This window comes from Oncorhynchus keta, chromosome 2, assembly GCF_023373465.1.
Source record: "Oncorhynchus keta strain PuntledgeMale-10-30-2019 chromosome 2, Oket_V2, whole genome shotgun sequence".
Classification (NCBI taxonomy): Eukaryota; Metazoa; Chordata; class Actinopteri; order Salmoniformes; family Salmonidae; genus Oncorhynchus; species Oncorhynchus keta.
Genome location: NC_068422.1, coordinates 23,328,231 through 23,345,795, shown reverse-complemented (window position 1 = coordinate 23,345,795; position 17,565 = coordinate 23,328,231). Strand labels below are relative to the sequence as shown.

Here is a 17,565-nt window from a genome sequence, read left to right as displayed (position 1 = left end):
TTGGCCTTTCTAGGGAGTTTTTCCTAGCCACGTGCTTCTACACCTGCATTGCTTGTTGTTTGGGGTTTTAGGCTGGGTTTCCGTACAAAGGGCTATATAAATGCAATTGATTTGATTTGATTTGAATGAGTAATTGTGTCGAAACTTTGGACTGGTACTGTACACACAGTGTATTCGGAAAGTATTCAGACCCCTTGACTTTTTTCACGTTGTTACATTACAGACTTATTCCCCTCATTAATCTACACACAATACCCCATAATGAAAAAGTGAGAAATACTTTTCGAAATGTTAGCAAATTTATCAAAAGTAAAAAACTGAAATACCTTATTTACTTGACATTGAGCTCAGGTGCATCCTCTTTCCATTTATCATCCTTGAGATGTTTCTTCAACTTCATTGGAGTCCACCTGTGTTAAATTCAATTGCTTGGACATGATTTAGAAAGCCACACACCTGTCTATATAAGGTCCCACATTTGACAGTGCATGTCAGAGCAAAAACCAATCCATGATGTTTAAGAAATCATCCGTAGAGCACCAAGACAGGATTGTGTTGAGGCACAGATCTGGGGAAGAGTACCATAACATTTCTGCAGCAATGAAGGTCCACAGAAACACAGTGGCCTCCATCATTCTTAAAAGGAAGATGTTTGGAACCACCAAGACTCTCCCTGGAGGTTGACCCAATGGTCACTCTGACATAGCTCCAGAGTTCCTCTGTGGAGATTGGAGAACCATCCAGAAGGACAACCATCTCTGCAGCACTTTACCAATCAGGCCTTTATTGTAGAGTGGAAGACAGAAACCAGGCCTCAGTAAAAGCTGGGGTGGCAGGTAGCCTAGTAGTTACAGCGTTGGGCCAGTACCCAAAAGATTGCTAGATCAAATCCCTGAGCTGACAAGGTAAAAATGTTGTTCTGCCCCTGAACAAGGCAGTTAACCCACTGTTCTTAGGATGTCATTGTAAATAAGTATTTGTTCTTACCTGACTTGCCTCGATAAGATAAAAGGCACATGACAGCCTGCTTGGAGTTTCACAAAAAGGCATCTAATGGACTCTCAGACCATGAGAAACAAGAATCTCTTGTCTGATGAAACCAAGAACGACTCTTAGGCCTGAATGCCAAGTGTCACATCTGGAAGAAACCTGGCACCAACCTTACTGTGAAGCATAGTGGTGCCAGCATTATGCTGTGGGGATGTTTTTCAGCGGCAGGGACTGGGAGACTAGTCAGGATCGAGGGAAAAATGAATGGAGCAAAGTACAGAGAGATCCTTGATGAAAACCTGCACCAGAGCACCCAGGACCTCAGACTGGGGTGAAGCTTCGGGACAAGTCTCTGAATATCCTTGAGTGGTCCAGCCAGAGCCTAGACTTGAACCTGATCAAACATCTATGGAGAGACCGGAAAATAGCTGTGCAGCGACGCTCTCCATCCAACCTGACAGAGCTTAAGAGGATCTGCAGAGAAACTCCCCAAATACAGGTGTGCCAAGCTTGCAGTGTCATACCCAAGAAGACTCAAGGCTGTAATTGCTACCAAAGGTGCTTCAACAAAGTACTGAGTAAAGGGTCTGAATACTTATATGTAATTGTGATATTTCAGTTAAATGTTTTTGTAAAAATGTCTAACAACCTGTTTTTGCTTTGTTATTATGGGGTATTGTGTGTAGATTTATGAGGAACAAAAAACAATTTAAACTATTTTAGAATAAACCTGTAACGTAACAAAACGTGAAAAAGTCAAGGGGTCTGAATACTTTGTAAATGTACCGTATATATTTATATATACAGTACTCCGGACTCTAACATTGCTCATACTGATACAGTATGTCTTAATTTCTTGTTTGTTTAGTTTTCTGTTATTTACTAATGGATTGTTTGTGTATTGTTATTGTATTGCTAGATATTGCAGCACTGTTAGAGCTAGAGACATACGTTAATCTTTGCTTCGATCGTGACTAGTATTCCAGGTTCTGCCCCTGAAAAACACCCTCACAGCATGATGCTGCTTCAGCGTAGGCATGGTGCCCTTCCCCAGATCTGTGCCTCAACACATTCCTGCCTCGGAGCTCTACGGATAATTCCTTTGACCTCATGGCTTTTGCTCTGACATGTACTGTCAACTGTGGGACTTTATATAGAGAGATGTCCAATCATTTTAATTTACCACAGGTGAACTCCAATCAAGTTGTAGAAACATCTCAAGGATGATAAATGGAAACACCTGAGCTTAATTTACATTTACATTTACATTTAAGTCATTTAGCAGACGCTCTTATCCAGAGCGACTTACAAATTGGTGCATTCACCTTATGACATCCAGTGGAACAGCCACTTTACAATAGTGCATCTAAATCTTTTAAGGGGGGGGGGGAGAGAAGGATTACTTTATCCTATCCTAGGTATTCCTTAAAGAGGTGGGGTTTCAGGTGTCTCCGGAAGGTGGTGATTGACTCCGCTGTCCTGGCGTCATGAGGGAGTGTGTTCCACCATTGGGGAGCCAGAGCAGCGAACAGTTTTGACTGGGCTGAGCGGGAACTGTACTTCCTCAGTGGTAGGGAGGCGAGCAGGCCAGAGGTGGATGAACGCAGTGCCCTTGTTTGGGTGTAGGGCCTGATCAGAGCCTGGAGGTACTGAGGTGCCGTTCCCCTCACAGCTCCGTAGGCAAGCACCATGGTCTTGTAGCGGATGCGAGCTTCAACTGGAAGCCAGTGGAGAGAGCGGAGGAGCGGGGTGACGTGAGAGAACTTGGGAAGGTTGAACACCAGACGGGCTGCGGCATTCTGGATGAGTTGTAGGGGTTTAATGGCACAGGCAGGGAGCCCAGCCAACAGCGAGTTGCAGTAATCCAGACGGGAGATGACAAGTGCCTGGATTAGGACCTGCGCCGCTTCCTGTGTGAGGCAGGGTCGTACTCTGCGGATGTTGTAGAGCATGAACCTACAGGAACGGGTCACCGCCTTGATGTTAGTTGAGAACGACAGGGTGTTGTCCAGGATCACACCAAGGTTCTTAGCGCTCTGGGAGGAGGACACAATGGAGTTGTCAACCGTGATGGCGAGATCATGGAACGGGCAGTCCTTCCCCGGGAGGAAGAGCAGCTCCGTCTTGCCGAGGTTCAACTTGAGGTGGTGATCCGTCATCCACACTGATATGTCTGCCAGACATGCAGAGATGCGATTCGCCACCTGGTCATCAGAAGGGGGAAAGGAGAAGATTAATTGTGTGTCGTCTGCATAGCAATGATAGGAGAGACCATGTGAGGTTATTTAGAGTAATTTAGAGTCTCATAGCAAAGGGTCTGAATATGTATCGTACATAATGTGATATTTCAGTTTTTTATGTTTTATAAATTAGAAAAGATTTATAAAAACCTGTTTTTGCTTTGTTATTATTGGGTATTGTGAGTAGATTGCTGAGGAGTTTTATTGTTTTAATCAATTTTAGAATAAGCCTGTGACATACCAAAATGTTGAAAAAGTCCAGGGGTCTGAATACTTTTCGAAGGCACTGTATGTCCCCTTTTGAGGAATTACATTTCTGAGTGAATGATATTCAGTTTCACTGGCATATAGTACATTCTATGGATGGCCTTAAACTGCAGTAATTTATGTCTGAGATTATATGAACATGACTCGGAATTCAGACATATCCATTCATCATCAATAATGTCTCCCAGGTCTTCCTCACATTTTTGTTTTACATGCTTTGTGCCTCTATCAACCCTTGATACAGTTTGGAAATCAACTTTAAAGATTTGTCAGACTACCTGAAAATACAGTAGTTTCAATCATTGAAGCTTCTGGCTCGTCCAGTGTTTGCTGTAGAGAGAATAAAGTGTGCATCTGAAAAAGTTCAACTCACCACTGTCACAGACTGGTCTTCCCTTGTTGCCTGACCCTGATGAGGCCCCAGTCATCATCTGATCCTGCTCAGATGAGGTATGACAAATAATTACCTTGGTGTACATTTATACATTATATTATCCAAGTGTAGAATCAATGGTTCAATTGAAATTACCATTATTCCCAGATCCCAGACTGTAGCCTACCCATCAACTCAAGATGGAACTTTATATCCATTCACTGATTGTTATAATATACTGCAAAATTCACCTGAGCTCTGTAGACTGGTCTTCCCTGGCTGTCTGACCCTGCTGGGACACCTGTCACAATCTATTCCTGCTAAGACACCTGTCACAATCTATTCCTGCTAAGACATGATGAGCATAGTGTTGTGTACTGACTGTGCACCATGACAGTGAAGCCTGTAGAGCTGTTTATACTGTGTCAGTGTGAAAAGTAGGGAATTAGCTTGGGAAACTGACAGCTCAATAACGTTACATTGTAGAATAGTGAAAATTCACTTTGTCTGAGGATGACAGAGAATTGTAGAGGGACCCTAATATATGATGTACTATCTGACTCCACTGTAATTTGAAGGCTAAAGGCCCATAATCGTATCCAGTGGGTATAGCCAAGGTTGCGAGCCTTGCGTCACCACTCAGAATACTATAAGATGCATGTGTCTTGGTTTACCGTTATGCAATTATTCTGAGGCTAAGGAACAAAATACTAATATCTTGCAATCAATGTCCTAGCATAAAATGATTGAATTAACCTTAGCTTAGAGATGCACAGTTAGAGACAGAGCATACATGCTATGTATATTGTGAATAACATTTACCATTAAACATTTAACCAAATAATAATTCAAGGAATATTACACAGAAATGTGACGACTACCGTTCGTATAAGAATAGAATTAACAAATGGTACATACCAGAAATCTTCATGATGAAAAGAATACAAAAATGAAAGTCTTTTAACAATGTATAAAATTCACCACTCTGACATACAAGCGTATTGTATATCAGGAGATCGGTTTACCAATGACTCCATGATCGACATTTGAACCCAGCTTTTATTGTCACGCCCTGACCTGAGATATCTCTGTTTTCTTTATATTTTGGTTAGGTCAGGGTGTCACTTGGGTGGATACGCTAGTTTTTGTATTGTCTTGGATTTTTGTATGTCTAGGGTTTTATAGGTCTAAGTATTTGTATGTTTATGGTGGTCTGATATGGTTCCCAATCAGAGGCAGCTGTTTATCGTTATCTCTGATTGGGGATCATATTTAGGTAGCCATTTCCCTTTTGGTGTTTGTGGGATCTTGTTCTATGTTTAGTCGCCTGTCTGCACTATTCATATTAGCATCATGGTTTGTTTTGTTAGTTTGTTCAGTGTTCACTCTTTTAATAAATTAAAATGTACGTATACCACGCTGCACCTTGGTCCGATTCATACGACGAACGTGACATTTACTCTTCCAAGAGCGCCAAATCTCAGAATCTTCTATTGTCTAATTAACATCACTTTGCATGGCCCAAAACATAAGAAAAGGCATGAAAACAACATAAAGATTCTTGGATCTAATCATCACAACATTTATCTAAATTATACGGATTCACCCCTGTATCACTCTTCTTTTAACTATTCCCTGGCCGACGAACAGAATAACACAGTCTCTCTGTAACAATAAATCCATAGCACTTACAGTTCAATGAAACATATCAAATTTCATAGCTCTTCATGAACTCTTGAAACAATTGAATTCACACAATGACATTAATTTAGTTGATTCATGTTTCATCAGTCTTCAACTCTCCTGACTTCTTTGGAAATGTATCTTCATCAAGATTGCCACAGATAAGGTGTGTTTGACCACTGTGATAGCCCACACAAGGTCTGTCATGCAAACATTGACAGAAATTGTGATTGTGTCATCACGCTGGCCCTCGGCGCCAGCAAGTCGCTAGATGCATCTTCATCACTGGCCTTCATCATCTTTCACATTTGTTTACTCTCTTTAATTTTCTACTGAAACATTGCCATACTGACTCTAATAAAAACTCATATTGCGTTGTCAAAAAACTTCAGAATATCAGTCTTCAATGGCAAAAATGCCATTTCAGAATATGGGGGTCATGTCTATCAGGCAACACATGTTCTAGCACCCCTTGAAATCCCTTACATTTTGTTGACAAAAATGATAAAAGCATTTTAGTAATACTTCACTTGAAGTGGTCTGAAAGAAGGCATTTATAGCAACCTGACATGATCCTCTTATGTTAATTCAAAGCATCAAGCGTTTGTTTTCCTATGAGCTTCACAATGGTTGATGTCATGTTCTGGAATTTTACAGTCCATTAAATCTATTATAACGGTGAGTCAAGACTGAACAGAATCCCATTAGATGTACCTTCTTCTGCATCTCTTCATAAGTAAAATTAGCTTCTGTCAATATATTGTCTTGAAGAGTAACTTTCAGCAAAGACAACAAACTTACTCGGGACTGGTGCCACGAGGGGTCTAAACGGGGCTTAGGCCCCTCAGTTCCAACTTTATTTTTATGTCCCTATATAAAAATGGCAAAAAAGTTACAATGATTGAGTGACAGGTTGGCACCAAAAAATATGTGTCTCTGCTGCACTGTGTCAACACAATGGATAGGGCTGGGCTGGCTACCATGTGTGTAGGCAGCCTGGTCTCATAGACTAGACGTAACATAGTAAGTGTAAATCCGGGACTCTCAATAAGAAAGACAGAACTATAACTCAACTTTTCTTTGCAGCGTTAAGGCAAACATTGTAAGGCAAAAACATATTGTAGTACATTTTGCAGATCGTAACATATTATACATATTTAAATTGGTAACATGTCATACAAAAGTGTATCAATATGTATCATATTAAATTGAGTGTCTCAGATTTACATACAGAATAAAACAAAATACTTTGAGACCAGGTTCCAGCAGGGGGACTATGGAAAGCCACTGGGTGGTTAGGTATGACTCCTTTGAAATGTATGTAAAAAGCGGGAAAAACGCTCCTCATTTCTCCTCTCTGTGGTAGGTTAAGTGAATAACGTGATACACCTCTGCCTATAATATTTGATTTTGATTTAAAAGGGTTAAGTATATCATTGAAGCTGCTTTACTCTTAGCTATAGCTGTAAAAAGCATTGGTGTTATAAGCCTTAGCCTATTTAGTTAGCACGAACCAGCTAATCTGCCTAGATGGATATCAGAAATTGGCTTCGCCAAAGTACCCAAACAAAGGAGGAGAGCAATGAGCAGCAGCTGGAAAACATTTTGCCTGCGCTGCAGACGACCATATCGGTCCGCTATAATACAGGACTATTAAAGGCCCCAAATATTTTTTTAAATAATAATATTTATTTACTTGTTTTTTTATTCAGATGTTTCAGGGGGTGCTGACTGTATCCACTGTAGAATATACTATATTCACTGTACAGTACAGTAGGCCAGCAGGACAGAGGAGAAGAGACTTAGTGTAAAATACTGTTCTTCAGCATGATGGATGCTGTCATTGGTGAAATGTCAGAACGATTCAACGAACGCAACAATCACCTGGTGGAGGCCCTGTGTGCCCTTGACCCAGAGAGCCATTGCCTTCTAGATGTGAAACAGGTGAAGCCACTGCAGGATCTAAGTAAAACAGATTTAGTGGAAGCTGAGTTTAGTGTCTCTCGACAGTTTTTGCAGATTTAAATCGCCTGCTCTGGCTCCAATGAGGACAAATGGTCAAGTGGGGTCCAATGAGGACAAATGGACCCCACTTGATATCCTGCAATGACTCTCTGGCCCTCTCTCCGCTATGCTGACCGTGCTTACTGCACTGAAACATGGACTGACTTTTGGGACATCCACATCTTCGTGCAAGAACTAATTTTCCACTTTGACAAACGTGTTCAGTCAGCACAGAAGAAGCATGCTACACCGGAGGAAAGCTCAACAAATCCAACTGGTATTTGATGGGGATCATACAATAATATTTTTGGGAAAATGACATAATCGATTACTCAGGAAGTTCAACAGAGCATCAAGGAAGCTGCAACTCTTTTGAAAAGGTAAGATTTAAACAAGCTAGCTGGTTGGTTGCTTTATTGTGTATGGCGCTGTCTATGGTGCTGATAGAGCGCAGCGAGATTTTGTGCCATTGAACCTGTCACTTCTTGGTCAAAAGCCTTTAAAAAGAAGTTGTATGTGTATTGTGGTATAGCGTGATATAAGCAGAATTCAACATAATTCCAATGCAAGAACCCAAGTGACGCCCCTGGGTATAGCTGTATATCGGTATGTTTCATCATAGAAATTGATAACCATAATAGAACGTAGGCTTTCTTGGTAGCCTATTGGATGTCATTGCTATAAATAACTGTACGTATTGGAAACGTGTTTATGGTAGGCTGGCATTGCTTAATTGATTACGTAGGTCAAATTTGATTCACAGAAATGTATTGTGCCATATCAATGGACTGCTTTTCGCATCTGGACTGACCACTGCAATCTAGAGTACATCCGGGCGGCGAGGAGACTGAACCCTCGCCAGGCAAGGTGGGCTATGTTCTTTACCCGTTTTGTTTTCACTCTATCCTACAGACCAGGTTCACAGAACGCTAAGGCAGACGCACTGTCCCGGATGCATGACAGAGAGGAGCAGTCCATGGATCACACTCCCATACTTCCAGCCTCTTCTCTGGTGGCATCGGTGGTGTGGGAGCTGGACGCGGACATTGAGCGCCCTCACCCTGGCCCTCATCCTGGCATCAGTCGGCCGGTGCGTTGCTTTAGTGGGAAGTACTGGTGATCCACCTTGGCCAAGGACATTTGATTTGATTTGAGGGTTTGTTTCCTCCTGCTCGGTGTGCGCCCAGTGCAAGGCTCCCAGGCACCTGCCCAAAGGGAAATTACAACCCCTACCCGTTCCGCAACGGCCATGGTCGCACCTGACGGATCTTCCTCCCTCACAGGGCAACACCACAATCCTGGTTGTGCCGTCCTGCCGTCTCCTCCCTTTCTCTGGTCTCCCTACAGACTGCGGAGGCCCTGTTCACACACGTCTCCGGCACTACGGGGTGCCTGAGGACATAGTTTCTGATCGGGGTTCACATCCAGGGTCTGGAGAGCGTTCATGGAACGTCTGGGGGTCTCAGTCAGCCTCACCTCAGGTTTTCACCCCGAGAGTAACGGGCAGGTGGAGAGAGTAAACCAAGATGTGGGTAGGTTTCTGCGGTCATATTGCCAGGACTGGCCGGGGGAGTGGGCGGCGTTCATCCCCTGGGCAGAGATGGCCCAAAACTCACTCAGCCATTCCTCCACTAACCTCTCCTTTCCAGTGCGTACCGGGGTATCAGCCGGTTCTGGCACCTTGGCATCAGAGCCAGATCGAAGCTCCCACGGTGGACGAATGGTTTAAGAGCTCGGAGGAGACCTGTGACGCCGCCCACGTGCACCTACAACGGGCCGTAAGGCGGAAAAAGGTGAGCTCCGACCGTCACCACAGCGAGGCCCCGGTGTTTTCACCGGGGGACCGGGTCTGGTTCTCAACCCGAAACCTGCCCCTCCGCCTGCCCTGCCGGAAGCTGGGCCGCGGTTTGTGGGGCCATTCAAAGTCCCGAGGAGAATAATCGAGGTGTGTTACAGGCTCCAGCTTCCCCACGGTTACCGTATTAACCCCTCGTTTCATGTGTCTCTCCTCAGGCCGGTGGTGGCTGGTCCGCTACAGGAAGCTGAGGTGCGGGAGGTTCCTCCGCCCCCTCTGGACATCTAGGGGGCTCCGGCGTATGCAGTTCGATCCATACTGGACTCGAGGCGAGGGGCCTTCAGTACCTTGTGGACTGGGAAGGGTGCGGTCCGGAGGAGAGATGCTGGGTGCCGGTGGAGGACATGACCCTTCGATGCTGAGGGAGTTCCACCGTCTCCATCCGGATCGCCCTGCACCTCGTCCTCCGGGTCGTCCTCGAGGCCGGCGTCAGCTTACTTCCGCCGTAGTCGGTGCCTCTCCTCGTTCGGGAGGCGGTCAGCATCGCTGGTCTACTAGCCATCGCCGATCCACTTTTCTTTTTCCTTTGGTTTGGTCTTTTTCACACCTGTTTTCCATTTCACAATTATTTGTTCCTGTATTTAAACCCTCTGTTTTCCACATTGTGTTTTGCGGGATTATTTCATGTTCAGTTAGGTTTATGTTGATGTCTGTTTTTGTTTGACGAGTGCTGTGTTCACCCGTGCGTTATCTTTACCGTTTTGGTCAAGTGTCAATGTTTACCTTGTGCCTTGTTGAGTAAAGTACGTTGCTCACTCATTCTGCTCTCCTGCGCCTGACTTCATGCACCAGCTACGCTCACCTTCTGACAGGTTGGTGAATAAGTGACTAGTTAATTGGCTGTTTAACCTGCAGATTTAAGGTCCACATTCCAAGTAAATTTTGTATAATGTGTTTCTGGCCTGAATTCAATTATAGGATGTTTCAGTTTATCAATTAGCTTTTTCACCAAAGCTTTGTTGTAAAGGTGTGCACGGAAACCCTGGATGACCCTAGCGAACACATTTGGAGCATGAACTGAAATGCAGAAAGAGCTTTAAGCATAAAATAAACAATTGCTGTCTCTTTTATAAAATGTCTGCGAAATGATGCACTTTCCTATAACACACACAACATGTTTAAGTAAAATTGCATGGCCTCAGAAAGTAACCTGTCTCAGGCTTGTGCAGTATTACAAAATGAACACTAACATGATTTGTTGTCTTTATAAAGTATCAGTTCTGTAAGCCTGTTACTATCAAATAACACTGATGTATTTCTTGGCATGTGACAAATCCTTCATTGTCTGGATCTATCCATCGCTATAGATATTATAAAAGGTTCTGGGGCACTAATCGTATGAGGTAACGATATTGACCCTCATGTCCTGGAGATATTCCAAATGTATTTAACTTTCTGAACAGTCATTCCCTGTGACGACTACACACAGTATAGCCAACTCCCCAGTGGACAGGTGAACAATACCTTGGATATTGCAGACCGGCGAAATACATTTCACGTTTAGATACAATACATTGTGATATATGGCATTGAATTAGCTTTTACTTTAGTCAGAGCAAAAAAAGCTGGTAAAGTTCACAATATTACAAGACCTCATTTCAAAATGTATTTGAGAGAGACTCAGAAATGTCTGTTGGCACCATTCCTTTGTTCTGTATAGAGAAAGCTAACATTTCTTCAAAGGGATTTCACCCACACTCTATCTGAAAGTGAAAAATGCCTTGTGCCTCCAATGATAACAATGGCAGTTTCTACTTCAAAGTAATCTAAAATCCTACTTTTTTACTCTCATACACCGAGAACCAAGATACTTCTGTTCTAAAATTAATTGTATCACAGACTCAGGGCTCTATTCAATCTATATCACTGAAGCGTTCCAGATTGCGCGATCAAAATGTAAAGGTAAATTCTGATTGTGCCAACCTATGCAGTGTTTAACTGTAAATTTCAATCACGCTGTAGCGTTGAACTTTCACGATACGGATTGAATAGAGCCCTCTATTCAAGTAACTACAGTAGTAGTGCTCTTTTTGTTTTGGGTTATTAAATCAATGAACACACAACTATTTTTAAATCACTGATAATGATCAGCGAGGCGTCGTGCCCATAGGAGGCACAAGGGCACGTGCCCCTTAAGATTTGTTGTGTTTTTAAATTTGTCAGTTAAATTCATTACTCAACTTTATTATTAAGCCCACGTTTTATAATTCTTGATCAAATTGTATTTTGCAGATTAGGCACACTGACTGGACAGGGTAAAGAGGACCCCCCCTCTTCCCCCTAGTAAGTGGTTCCTTCCAAGGTGCACCACAGAGCAAAGATATGCTAGGCAGGATGCTAGATACTTTAGTGCTTGCAGACAGTATCGTCAATGGAGGAGGAGAGAGAGTGTAGTGACACACCCAGCGTTTTATTTGATTTTAGCTGCCGGGGATGGGCAGGGCTCGCAGGAGGTATATTTGTAAATTAATGTGATCAAGCTACGTAGCTTATTGATTCCTTCTTGATGAATAATTAAAACACATAGTTTTTTTCTCTCTGTAATATTAGCCACATAGCGATTTTATGAAGTTGGCTTTAGCTAGCTAATCTCCCAAACTCATAACTCTCTACCAAGACATTTCAGGCTATCAAGTTAGAGTAGCTTGTGTAAATACATATCTTAGCTGGCATGGCTGCTGGTAAGGTTACTATACTTTAGAAAAGCAAGCAATTACCAAATGTCCTGAATAAAACTCACATTCCTTTCAAACTTTAACCCAGATTTTAGTAGAGATGTAGAGAAGCATATTTCATTTCATTATAAAAAGAACTACAAGTCAGGAGGATACAGACAGCTAAAAAGGTATTCAGAAAAAGACTTGCTTTAAATCATGATAATTGTGTATTCATTATTATGCCATGATGTGCCTGTATTGATGATGTGTCATGTACTGTTGTAATTTTGATGTAATAGCCTAGGCATGTTAGTGCAGTACATTGAGATGTGTGATTTACAACAGTCAGAATGACACCCTCTATAAAATGACAATTGAACAGCTAAAGAGGTATGATTATATAACCTATGTAGAAAAATATACACTACGTGACCAGAAGTATGTGGACACCTGCTTGTCGAACATCTCATTTTCCAATCCAAAGTTAAATCTAGAATTGGCTTCCTATTTCGCAACAAAGCCTCCTTCACTCATGCTGCCAAACTTATCCTTGTGAAACTGACTATCCTACCAATCCTTGACTTTGGCGATGTCCTTTACAAATTAGCCTCCAACATTCTACTCAGCAAATTGGATGCAGTCTATCACAGTGCCATCCGTTCTGTCACCAAAGCCCCATATACTTCCCATCACTGCGACCTGTATGCTCTCGTTGGCTGGTCCTCACTACATATTCGTTGCCAAACCCACTGGCTCCAGGTCATCTATAAGTTCTTTGCTAGGTATAGCTCCGCCTTATCTCAGCTCACTGGTCACCATAGCAACACCCACCCGTAGCATGCACTCCAGCAGGTATATTTCACTGGTCATCCCCAGAGCCAACACCTACTTTGGCCACCTTTCCTTCCAGTTCTCTGCTGCCAATGACTGGAACAAATTGCAAAAATCACTGAAGTTGGAGACATATCTCCCTCAATAACTTTAAGCGTCAGCTGTCAGAGCAGCTTACACATCACTGCAGCTGTACCCAGCCCATCTACAAATAGCCCATCCAACAAACTACCTACCTCATCTCCATATTTGTTTTTGTTTTTCTGCTCTTTTGCACACCAGTATTTCTACTTGCACATCCTCATCTGCACATATATCACTCCAGTGTAAATTGCTAAATTGTAATTACTTTGCCACTATTGGCCTATTTATTGCCTTACCTTACTTAATTTGCACACACTGTATACAGATTTTCTATTTTGTTATTGACTGTACGTTTGTTTATCCCATGTGTGGTTGTTTTTATCGCACTGCTTTGCTTTATCTTGGCCAGGTCGCAGTTGTAAATGATAAAGTGTTCTCAACTGGCCTACCTAGTTAAATAAAGGTGAAATAAAACATTAAAATTAAAATTGCAGAATCATGGGCATTAATATGGAGTTGGTCCCCCCCCCTTTGCTGCTATAAAAGCTTCCACTCTTCTGGGAAGGCTTTTCACTAAATGTTGGAACATTGCTGCAGGGACTTGCTTCCATTCAAGTCACAAGAGCATTAGTGAGGTAGGGCACAGATGGTGGGCGATTAGGCCTGGCTCGCAGTCGGAATTCCAATTCATCCCAAAGATGTTCATTGGGGTTGAGTTCAGGGCTCTGTGCAGGCCAGTCATGGTCTTCCATACCGATCTCGAAAAACCATTTTAGTATGGACCTCACTTTGTGCATGGGGGCATAGTCCTGCTGAAACAGGAAATGGCTTTCCCCAAACTGTTTGCACAAATTTGAAAGCAGAGAATCGTCTAAAATGTCATTGTGTGCTGTAGCGTTAAAATTTCCCTTCACTGGAACTAGGGGGGCCTAGCCCGAACCATGAAAAACAGCCCCAGACCTATTATTACTCCACCAAACCTTACAGTTGGCACTATGCATTCGGGCAGGTAGCATACTCCTGGCATCCGCCAAACCCAGATTCGTCCGTCGGACTGCCAGATTGTGAAGCGTGATTCATCACAGAGAACGCATTTCCACTGCCCCAGAGTCCAATGGCAGCGAGCTTTACACCACTCCAGCCGATGCTTGGCGTTGCGCTTAGGTATCTTAGGCTTGTGTACGGCTACTCAGCCATGGAAACCCATTTCATGAATATCCTGAGTTCTTGTGCTGAAGTTGCTTCCAGAAGCAGTTTGGAACTTGGTAGTGAGTGTTGCAACCAAGGACAGACTATTTTGACATGTTACACGTTTCAGCACTTGGTGGTCCCGTTCTGTGAGCTTGTGTGGCCTACCACTTTGCGGGTGAAACGTTGTTGCTCCTAGTCGTTTCCACTTCACAATAACAGCACTTACAGTTGACCGGGGCAGCTATAGCAGGACAGAAATTTCACAAACTGACTTGTTGGAAAGGTGGTATCCTATGACGGTGCCAAGTTGAAGTCACTAAGCTCTTCAGTAAGGCAATTTTACTGCCAATATTTGTCTATGGAGATTGCATGGCTGTGTGCTCGATTTTATACACCTGTCAGCAACCGGTGTGGCTGAAATAGTCAAATTGATTGATTTGAAGGGGTGTCCACATACTTTTGTATATATAGTGTACATTTTTTTACATAAAATTAGGCATAAACATTATGGCTCTAGATTGCAGGAAAAAGTTTCAGGTGTTTCAAACATTCATCTTCATATACTTTGTGTTATAAAAACAATGGGTGCATGACGCCTCTGATGAGCAATCATCAAAAGATTTAATAGCGCCATATCTTATGGTACATTATACATTAATAACATGGATTATATATCTGTTTATTTGGGATTCACCCAGAATTGATTGGTACCAGGTACTAGTTGCCAATTATGTTGTAAAGGTACCCAGAAACAACCCAGTGATAACACATAATTTCCTAATAAACACTTGATAAATACCAAATGTAAGCAGAAGCATACAGAATAAAGTGAGACCTACAATTATAATAGATCATTTCTATATTACAGTATTATTGGTCAGCAATCACTTGTGGTTGATGATTGTTTCTGTTGAATATACCTTGGAGATATTAGAACTACTCCAAATGTAGAAATGTATAATTTATTAGCACTGAATATCCTCCTTTTTCAGCCATGTTCTTATCTTCATATTTGTTGAATAGCCCCTTTGGGAGCAGTAAGTAGATAAATCCCTTGCTTTTTTGTGTATTTGGGGTGGTATTTTGTCCACAATGTAGTTTTGTGATTCATCCTCCCACAGCAAATCGATGTGTAAAAGTAAGCCACATGATTCAGTGACTGGTGGCTCCAATCGGGTTTAGTGGTTGTACATGGGAGGTGTCTGTATGAAGCACCAGTGCCACCATGTGGTCAGAGGAAATGGAATATGTGTTCAAAACTGCATTTCAAGGAATGGCTCTAATATTATACTGTATTTGAGATGAAATGCGCATTTAGGCTATTGATGGGGGGTTACAAATACATCTCTACAGCTTTTCCATTTAGAGCCTGTTTGAAAAGTAGCAATAATCCATATGTATGAACATTTTTCAGGGGATGACTGTTGAGAGATAGATGGGAACTAGAACCAATATTTACATAATTGATTGATATAAGTTGCTATTGAAAACGATGATTTATATAGACAATTATTTTCAGTGATTAAATATGTATGATTTAATTACATTTACATTTATAATTATTTCAAAAGCTAAATAAGACCATTTTCCTTCATTTGAATTATTCCAATCAAATCCCAACTACAGTGTAATGATTACTAGAGACAGTTTATCAGTGAAATGAGGAAAAACTGTGACGTTGCAAAATTACTTCAAGGACTAGGGCTTTGAAGTGTATCAAGCTGAAACAGTTTATCAACTACCCAGAAAGTGTGTGACGCAAATAGTTAATTGGCTTGTGCTTGACATGTCTCATATTTGGCTTTTTGAATTGAACGCACTCAATTAGGTTAGGAGAATGCAACATGAATACAGTTATTTCCTTTCCCATTAAAAGAAGACGTGTGTTTGTGTATATTAATTATATCCTTGTGGAGATACTTTACTTACAACTCCCAATGAACAGTGGTGAATCTGGTGGCAAGTTTGCATTGTGCAAACAGCCATACATGAAGTGATTTGTTGATTTGAAAATGAGAGTGGGCAAAGAGGCTGTGAAAAGTGCTGATGCGATTCAGATATGCCTGTAGCCACTCTAATTGCTTACATATTTTACGTTGCGACTGCATTCAGACACCTTGGGTGAGTTTGCGCTGGAGCCCAACAGTAAACAGCTCAGGGACGACACAGTGGGAAGTGATTTTGGCTATTTTTTATTAACACAAAAGCTGGGGGAGACACAGCGGCGAGGAGGGTAACATGATTTATTTGGGGCAGTGACTAGAAACGCTGCACCTGCCACTATGGGCTAAGTAGAGGTCCAGCACTTTGGGGTTATCCATCCGTAGGGAGAGCCAATACCTCAAGATTCCACCAGCTAATTGAAAATGCAACTTTTACAACAGAGATTTAATCAACTAAACATCAAAGCGGGTCATTTTTCACCAAAGCACCTCAAGGGAGACAGAGCCAAGTTCATTAGAAGGCTCATTCAGCTTTGTAAACATTGGTGACAAACTCTCTGTTTTTTGTGGCACAACTTCCAACACACTAAATATCTCTTGGCTTCCCACTCCCAAACCCCATTTCTTTCTCTCCGAGACATTGGCTCCATCATAAGAAGAAAAAGAGTAAGGGAGCTCAACTGCATCTTCAGTGAAAAATGACAGGTATCTACTGTTAAATAACTTTCTATTTGATGACTCATGCTAACAGATTAATCACTTTTTATTTTCCTTTCTCTCTTTGGAATTGAAATGCTTTTGTTGTTTACTTTCTCTTTGTTGGGGTAGGGGACTTCATGCCACGAGCTGGGGTGGGGGACTTAAGTCCCCTAGGAGGGGTGGGGGACTTGGCACCGGCTGGAGAAGATACATGAGCAGGGGCTGGGGAAGGAGTGACAACCTTGGGACCTGGGATCTCAATAGGACGTTTAGGTGGGATAATCGACTTGGGCGTTAGAGTTGGTTTGGCCTGAGGAATCGTATCACCATGCTTGTAGATGCTCACAACGATATCCACAGACTCTCCTCCATATTTGTTCTGCACCGTCATGGTGTACCTGCCAGAGTTTTCCAGGGAAACACCTTTGATGGTGAGACTGGCAAACTTTCCGGACTCGAGGGACACCAAGTACTGGTCATCGGGATACACCTCTGCACCATTTTTGAACCAGGTGACTTGAGGTTTTGGGTCTCCGCACACTGTGCAGGTCAAACTCAGGGTCTACCAAGTGGGACAAAGGAATTGAAGGAATGGAAATACCTTGGTTACCAACACAGATATAACAGAAGAACATAGAATGTTGCTCGTGTTGTTCTCACCTAAGCAGTGCTGTTCTTTAATTTAATCAGAGTTTACTATGTTTATCATGTCCTATTTCCCTAGTCTCTTGTCTTTGCTTTACTGAGA

At 42.3% G+C, this 17,565-nt stretch overlaps 1 protein-coding gene across 3 annotated transcripts in view; it reads right to left on the bottom strand.

The window, feature by feature from the left end:
* Window positions 1–16,351: 16,351 nt before the first annotated feature.
* The window catches only part of LOC118398219 (myomesin-2-like), a 42,524-nt gene continuing 41,310 nt past the window's right edge, over window positions 16,352–17,565 (bottom strand). For all 3 annotated transcript variants that reach the window (XM_035793372.2, XM_035793355.2, XM_035793364.2), the window contains exon 36: window positions 16,352–17,379. In XM_035793372.2, the coding sequence (XP_035649265.2) occupies window positions 16,924–17,379 (456 nt within the window). In that variant the 3' untranslated portion in view covers window positions 16,352–16,923. The remainder of the gene's footprint in view (window positions 17,380–17,565) is intronic.